This window comes from Bison bison, unplaced genomic scaffold (assembly GCF_000754665.1).
Source record: "Bison bison bison isolate TAMUID 2011002044 unplaced genomic scaffold, Bison_UMD1.0 scf7180017849748, whole genome shotgun sequence".
Lineage (NCBI taxonomy): Eukaryota > Metazoa > Chordata > Mammalia > Artiodactyla > Bovidae > Bison > Bison bison.
Genome location: NW_011480321.1, coordinates 1 through 8,076, shown reverse-complemented (window position 1 = coordinate 8,076; position 8,076 = coordinate 1). Strand labels below are relative to the sequence as shown.

Genomic DNA, 8,076 nt, shown 5'->3' with positions numbered 1-8,076 from the left:
CTGCTGCTGCTAAGTCGCTTCAGTCGTGTCCAAATCTGTGTGACCCCAGAGATGGCAGCCCACCAGGCTCCCCCGTCCCTGGGATTCTCCAGGCAAGAACACTGGAGTGAGTTGCCATTTCCTTCTCCAAAGGCTTTTTCTAGAGAAGATTAAAAGAACATGCTCTCTCTAGAAGAATACTCTGAAGATGGAACACAGCCACTTAATACCAGACCAGAAACACTGCTAGGACTGCCCTGTGAGCCCAGGCAGGGGGTGCCCAGGACCCTAGCACAGGGCTGCTGCCCAGAAGCATGTGGGGAGCGGCCGGGAGTCTCAGAGATGGAGTCTTCTCTTTTCAGTAAAAACAATAACTAGCAGGACAAGGACTGGACAAGGACGTTTAATATTCAGGACTGTTGGGATTGCACAGCTCAGTGAGGCCACGAGAAGTACATGTCTATATGTCTGTGAGTGTGTATGTGAGTGTGTGAGTGTGTGTAAGTATGCATGTTTGTATGTGTGTATATATATGAGTGAGTGTTTGTATGTGTGTGCATGTGAGTGTGTATATGTAAGTGTGAGGGTGTTTATGTGTGCATCTGAGCATGTGAATGTGTGTGATTGGTTTTGTGTCTGTATGTGTGAGCGTGAAAGTGTTTGTGAGTATATATCTCTGTATGTCTGCGTGACAGGTGTGTGTTTGTATAACAGGTGTGTATGTGACTGGTGTGTGTGTGATAGGTGTGTTTGACATGTGTATGTGTGCCTGTATGTCTGTGTGACCAAGGTGAGTGTATGTAACATGTATGTGTGCAACAGGTGTGTGTGTGTATAACAGGTGTGTGTGTGTGAGACAGGTGTGTATGTGTGGGAGAGGTGTGTCTCTATGTGTGTGACAGGTCTGGGTGTGTGACAGGTCTCTTTGTGTGCAACAGGTGTTTGTGTGTGTAACAGGTGTGTCTGTGTGTGTGAATGGGTATGTTTGTGTATGACAGTTGTGTGTGTGTGACAGTTTTATGTGACTGTGTGTGTCTGTATGTCTGTGTGACAGGTGTGAGTGCTTGTGTGTGACAGTTTTGATTGTGTGTGTGACAGCTATGTGTGTGTATGTGAGACAGGTGTGTGTCTGTCTGTCTGTCTGTCTGACAGGTGTGTCTCTGTGAGAGGTGTGTGTGTGTATGTGAATACCCAGTGGTGGCTGACTTTGGGGAAACACACTGATTAGAGGTGAAGATGTCTCTGTGGCACTAAAGGCTGGTTCACAATGGGGACTGTGTCCTCTGGGGCGGGTCCCTCAGTGGAAGAGATCTGTGTACACAGGGGTCAGGGACCTGGCAGGACACACGCCATGAAACAGCATGAGGACACGGACACACACCCACTGAGCGTGGCCATGGATCATAAGTCTGCTCCTTCCTAATATCGCCCGTGTATTGAGTGTAAAGTTTTCAGCCTCTAGAACATGCAGGTGACCTGAGGTGTCCTAGGTTAAATATGGATATTCTGAGCCCTGAGAACATCACCCAGAGCAACACCGGCTCTGCACAGCAGTCCTGGGAGCACAGGCCTCACCAGGGGCTGGAGCTGGAGAGTCCTCCTCCTGGTGGCCTTGGCTCCAGGTCAGGGTCACCCCAGTGCTGCGGTGAAGGAAGGGACAGGGTCCAGTCAAGGGGCTTCATGCACTTCTGTCCCCTGTCCACAGGGGTGCACGCCCAGGTGCAGCTGGTGCTGTTGGGGCTGAGCTGAGGAAGCCTGGGGCCTCAGTGAAGGTGTCCTGCAAGGCTTCTGGATACACCTTCACCGACTACATGCACTGGGTGTGACAGGCCCCTCAGCAAGGGCTTGAACGGATGGATGGACTGACCCTCAACATGGTGGAACAAGGTACACCTAGAAGTTCCAGAGCAGAGTGATCTTGGTTGCACACACGTCCACCAACACCGCCTAAATTGAGCAGAGCAGTCTGAGGTCTGAGGACACGGCTGTTTATTACTGTGTGAGGTACACTGTGAAAACCCACATCCTGAGGGGCAGGGTGCTGTGCTGGGAGAGGAGAGGAGAAAAATGATGGTTTTCCTGACTTCTCATCACCAAGAGTCTGGAATCTGAGAGATCAGATCATGCTCTCCTGGGACACTGGTGCTTTTGAGCAAGATCTCAAAGAAAGATGCAAGATAAAGATTTCTCTCCAATGGGTTATGGATTTTTATTCCTTTTTTAGCAGGAGTATTGAGACCCTGATTCTTCTTGGGAATGTTAGGTGAGGCATTATCGGGAAATATTTGGTTAATGTCAAGTATGGGATTCTTATTCTGTAGAGTGTCCTGGCAAGTCCTCTGGCTCATTCTTTAGTTTGAAAAGTGCCATCGTCCTTGGGGGATCCCAAGGGTGAATTTCTATTTCCCAGTCTCTGCCAAGCAGCCCACACATAGCATCTGGTCAGACAGCCACGAGCAGGGTTATAGAGTCAGGGTCGAGGAGTGCAGAGGTCCCTCAGTCTGTGGCAGCACATGGTTCCTCCCAGGGACCACGGCCTGCAGTGCCCTGTCCCCAGGGGCCGTGCTTGTGGTCACCAAGTAAGTGGGAGCCGTGTGGGAGACACTGGTGGATGTGAAACCCACGTTCTAGCTTATATCACTCTGCTGATCATTGTGCCAACTTCCCACATGTGTGGGGCTCAAATCAACACACACACATTCCCTTTCAGTCCATAGTTCAGAGTCTGATATCAGTTTCACTGGATTGGAATCCAGATGCGACAGGACCACAGTCCCAAGGCTCTCAGGGTCTGAATGATCTGTGCCCCCAGAATTCAGGCTTGGAAGTCCTGTGCACCCAAGAGGATGCTGTGAGAATCGGGGTCTTTGGCAGATGCTTAGTTCATGAGAGGAGAGTCCTCATGATCTGGGTTGGAGTCTTTCTAAGAATCCCCAGAGAACATATTTGTCCCTGTCCACCAGGGAAGGACCCAGCAGGAAGGTTCCTGATGTGAACCAGGAAGGGGGCCTCACCAGAAGAGCAGCCTCACTGGTGTCCTGATCTGGGGCTTACAGCCTCTAGGACTGTGGGAAATAAAGGCTAGCTTACAGACCAGCCCACCTGAGCTCCTGTTGTGCACTCTGAAAGGATAAAGTCAGGGACAATCTGCTTCTTTGCCGTGTCCAGTCTAGAGCTTCACTGCCCGTATCCCTGGCTCTCAGCCACTTCCTTCATCTGCACAGCCCAGCAAAGCACCTTCCATCACTGGTCACTTCTCCCAGGGTCAGATGCCCTTGGCCTCCCTCTGATGAAAACATTTGTGGTTTCAACTGGGGCCACACAATAATCCAGGAAAAGCAGACCTCTCAATCAGTCACATTTGCCAAAGTCCCTAATGCCATGTGAGACGACATTCAGAGACTCAATGAATGATTCAGACAAACACAGTCCACCTTCAGCCCTGCAAATACATCCTTCCCACAGGCCCGTTACACTTAGCAAATCCCAGAAAACCTCCAAAATGTCAACCTAAGAATTGACACTAAATTATAATGTCAATGACAATAAAGATTGTAGAGCAAAGTCGGTCTAAATACCATCAACCCCAAGTCCCAAATCTAGTCCTCTAACTCAGCTATGCGTGAGGATTTGTGTTCTAAAATACAACACGTAGACAGGCATATCTCAGCTACAAGGAGTTTCATTCCGTAAAAAGGATAAATGTAAGTCAGAAAGGACCCCTGGTCCCAGTGTGCACGAGTGCTCAGTGGTACAGTTGTGTCTGACTCTTTGCTACCCTATGAACTACAGCCTGCCAAGAGCCTCTGTCCATGGGGTTCTCCAGGCCGAGAATACTGGAGTGGGTTGGTATTTCCTCCTCCAGGGGATCTTCCCGACCCAGGGACTGAACCCAAGTCTTCTGCATTTCTTTCAGTGCAAGCAGATTCTTCACTGCTGAGCCTCCAGGGAGGCCCCACTGGCCCCGACAGTGTTTAAATCCATCCATGGAAACCCTACCAAGTCCAAGGTCTGGGAATAATCTTCTTTGGCTCCTCTTCCAGCCTCTGGACCTGTTGATCTGCCCCCTTACTTTCCATTCCTTTTTGTGGGAGGTGGTGCATATTTGAAGCTGAGCACTTTCACCAGCCTATTTCCTGCTGCTGGGATCTTGAACCATCACCGTGACCCTCATGTAAAAGACAATTGAGGATGGTGCATGACCTTTCTATTCATTGTTGAATTTGATTTGCTAATAGGTTTTGAGAAGTTTTGCATTAAATTCATCAAAGGTATGTTTTATAAAAGTCCCTAGAGAAACTTTCTGTTCTGAGACTGTTGCTCCCTGGAAGATTTTAAAATTACTCTGACGAGATTCAATTTTCACACCGACGATCATTCTCTCCATGTTGTCTCCTCCATCTTGATTCAGTCCTGCAGGGTTTACAGTTTAGGAATTTGTCCATTTCTTCCAGATTGTCCAATTTGTTGGCATACAACTCTTTGTAATAATCTCATATGTTTTCTGTATCTCTGAGGTATTAGCGTTATGTCTTTTCTGTTTTTAATTTTATTCCAGTAAATTCATTTTCCTCCTTTGGAGACTGGCTAAAGACTTATGGTTTTGTTTGTCTTTGAAAAAACGACAATGACAACAACAACACCAGCTGTTGATTTAACTGATCGTTGTTGCTGTTGTGTGTGTGTGTATGTGTGTTCATCTCAACATTATTAATTTCTGCACTGTTTTGTCCTTTCCTTCCTACTACTGCCTCTGTGCTTTTGTGGTGTTCTGTTCTAATTTCTGTATGGAGTAAGTTGGACTGTTTCCTTCCATTTCTTGAAGAAGGCCTGTATCACTGTCAGCTTTCGTTTCAGAACTGCTGGGCCGGCATAGAGTTTAGAGATAAGACTGTGTTAGTCAGTCAGTCGTGTCTGACACTTTGTTGCCCCAGAGACTGTAGCGCGCCAGTCTTCTTTGTCCTTTCTAGGCAAGAATCCTGGAGTGGGTTGCCATTTCCTACTCCAGGGAATCTCACACCTGGGGAGTCAACCCAGGTCTCCTACATTGCAAGTGGATTCTTTACCACAGGAGGCAAAATTCTCATTATCTACAGAACACTGTAGATAGAAAACCCTAAAGACTCCACACAAAGCTATTAGACCACACTCATCCAGAGAGCACTGAACTCAGTAAGTCAGAGTGGGTACCAGCATCTGATTGCTCATGGCTTAGGAGTTGTTGGGGATTCTCTGGATCCCACGTCTGATGCCATAAACTAAACCCCCTAGAAACCAACTGGTAGTGGATGTGGGGATGTGTCTGCAGCCTTCCAGTCCCGTGAGATGAGAAGCATATTTCGGTTTTACAGGTGGTCCAGTGGGATCACAAGATCAGCCAAAGTGCAGGAGAGAGGAAAGCTTGTTAGGCGATGCACCACAAGACTCCACTGGCTTTGATGATGGATGAAGGTGTTGAGCCAAGGGATGAGGACACATGTAGGAGCTCAGTGACCTCGATGCCAGAGGCCACAGTTCCAGGGTCACCCTCAGGAGTCTTGACCATGTTGCATAGCATCGGGCACAAGTGACCCCACAAGTTCCAAGGCAGAGTGAGGTGGGGCCTCTCCCCAGAGCACATTCAGGTGTCAGGAAACTGGATCTGGCACAAAAGACATGCTCATGCAGAACTGCTGTGACCAAAGCCAGACTGGGAAGGCCTTTTCATAGACAGTAGGTTCTCAGTCAGTGCACAGGTCAGATCCCTGTGCCAAGGAAGAGCTGACCTGCACCAGACCCGAAGGGGTGACATCTCAGGGCAGGAGAAGACCAGGGTCACATGGACAGGGGGTCAGTCAGAGTGGGGACACACACTGCTCTTTTCTGGCTCCAGGAGGGATAACACCACTGATGACACTGATGACAGCACTCCCCACCCCGGGCAAACCCGCTGTAAATCCACACATGCTGTGACTGTCGTCAGCCCCAGTCTACATCCTCACACACAGAAATGCAGGTGTGAGGCCACAGCCTCAGGGCCACAGGGAGATGGGGGAGCGGAGCCCTAAGGAGCTCCCAGGAGCTGTCTTTCCCCACTCCTCAGCAGACGTGGGGTCCTCAGTGTCCACCCTCAGGGAAGAGACGCTGAGGTTCACGAGTTCCTGCAGACAATCAGTTGTGCACAGGAAAATGCAGCCCACTGGGCAAGTCACCCGTGCTGGGAAGACGAGCATCTCAGCACAAATATCTACTGTGTCCACAGAATTAATACTGCGCTTAATTACTATGAACAAACCTCCTCTAGATTGATTCTTGAGGTGTTTAAGCTGTTCAAGATGAAAAAATAGATAAGAAAGCAAAGGAAAATATAAATGCTTTAGGAATTCTGATAGACATTAAATTGTACTCAACTCCATTTGAATTCAATGTGATTATTACTTGTATATTTTTCTCTGATGTTTGTATATGGAGTAAGTAAACATCAACTAATCAGAAAAGAAAAAAAAATAAGAGTCTGTGTCTAACAAATGGCTGGTACCTGAATGTGTGGTGGGCATTTGTTGAGTAACAGAAAACACATTCGTGGGATTAAAGTCTCTTCCCCAAATCTGCCATTTTCCCTGGAAGCATTTTTTTCCTGACCAGCCCTTCTTCATCATTTCATTCCTCAAAGTCTTCCTGGTATGGGGAGGGGGATCCCAGGAAGGGCTGAGTTCTCTGAGGACACAGTCAGCACCCCTCACAGGGGGAGCCTCATAGACAGGACCTCTGTTCACTGCTTTCTGCTTTTTATACAGAGGTCCCTCCCGTATGCAAATACCCACTCAGGTCACAGGGTAGAAACACAGCACCAGCTCCCTTAAATTCAGGCTCCTCCTGAGGCTTGAAGAGACTTGAGGGAGTGGTGACTCTCATCTGCTCCAAGATGAACCCACTGTGGACCCTCCTCTTTGTGCTGTCAGCCCCCAGAGGTGAGTGTCTCTGGGTCAGACATGGGCACGTGGGGAAGCTGCCTCTGAGCCCACGGGTCACCGTGCTTCTCTCTCTCCACAGGGGTCCTGTCCCAGGTGCAGCTGCTGGAGTCGGGACCCAGCCTGGTGAAGCCGTCACAGACCCTCTCGCTCACCTGCACGGCCTCTGGATTCTCATTAAGCGACAAGGCTGTAGGCTGGGTCCGCCAGGCTCCAGGGAAGGCGCTGGAGTGGCTCGGTGGTATAGATACTGGTGGAAGCACAGGCTATAACCCAGGCCTGAAATCCCGGCTCAGCATCACCAAGGACAACTCCAAGAGCCAAGTCTCTCTGTCAGTGAGCAGCGTGACAACTGAGGACACGGCCACATACTACTGTACTACTGTGCACCAGACACAGTGAGGGGAAATCAGTGTGAGCCCAGACAAAAACCTCCCTACATGGGGGCCCGTGACCACCAGGGGGCGCGCAGTACTCAGTCAGAGCTGAGCCCTGGAGCAGGTGCAGAAGAGGCGTTGGGCGGTGGGGGGCCTGGGGGGGATTCTCCTCAGAGCTTCTCTTTCCTCCTCCTGCCCAGGAGCTGCACCTCAAACCCTCTTCTGTGTCCTGGTAATTCCTTGTGCTTTATGTCGCTCTCAGAAAACTGTGTTTATATATATTTTAATTTTTCCTTGAAGCAAGGATAGCTTTATGCAAACACACACACACATATAATACTAAACAGCTAAAATTTTTCACCTTCATTTCTCTTCTTTCAAAGGAACTCAGTAAAAACATTTGCCTCTCATGTTATTTTCAACTATTAACTTTCCTGAAAGGAAACTTGAGATATTTAAACATTTTTAATCTTTGTTTTGTTTTTGTCCACGAAGAAGGAAGAGACTCAACCTCCTTCTATCTGTCAAACTGCACAGTAGAATCTGGAGCAAGCAGTGTCTAAGGCTCCAGTGTCAGGGGTCCCCAGTGCTGCATATGCAATGATTCTCATCATTCACAGGTTCTGTACTGCAAATTCACCTACATGCTAGCTTTTATTAGCATCTTAACATAAACACTGTTACCTTGTGTCCTTATATAGACATTGAGAATTTGGCCAGTTCACTGAGTCACTCAACACACACACATTCCAGGTGAGGGCAGTCAGGGT

The 8,076-nt window shown here is 48.6% G+C and overlaps 1 gene segment (V, D, J or C); it reads left to right on the top strand.

Moving 5' to 3' along the window:
• Positions 1 to 6,819: 6,819 nt before the first annotated feature.
• LOC104994227 lies at positions 6,820 to 7,365 on the top strand. The segment is given in 2 exon segments: positions 6,820 to 6,929; positions 7,012 to 7,365. Coding segments are annotated over 2 exon segments (366 nt in total).
• The last annotated feature ends 711 nt before the right edge of the window (positions 7,366 to 8,076 follow it).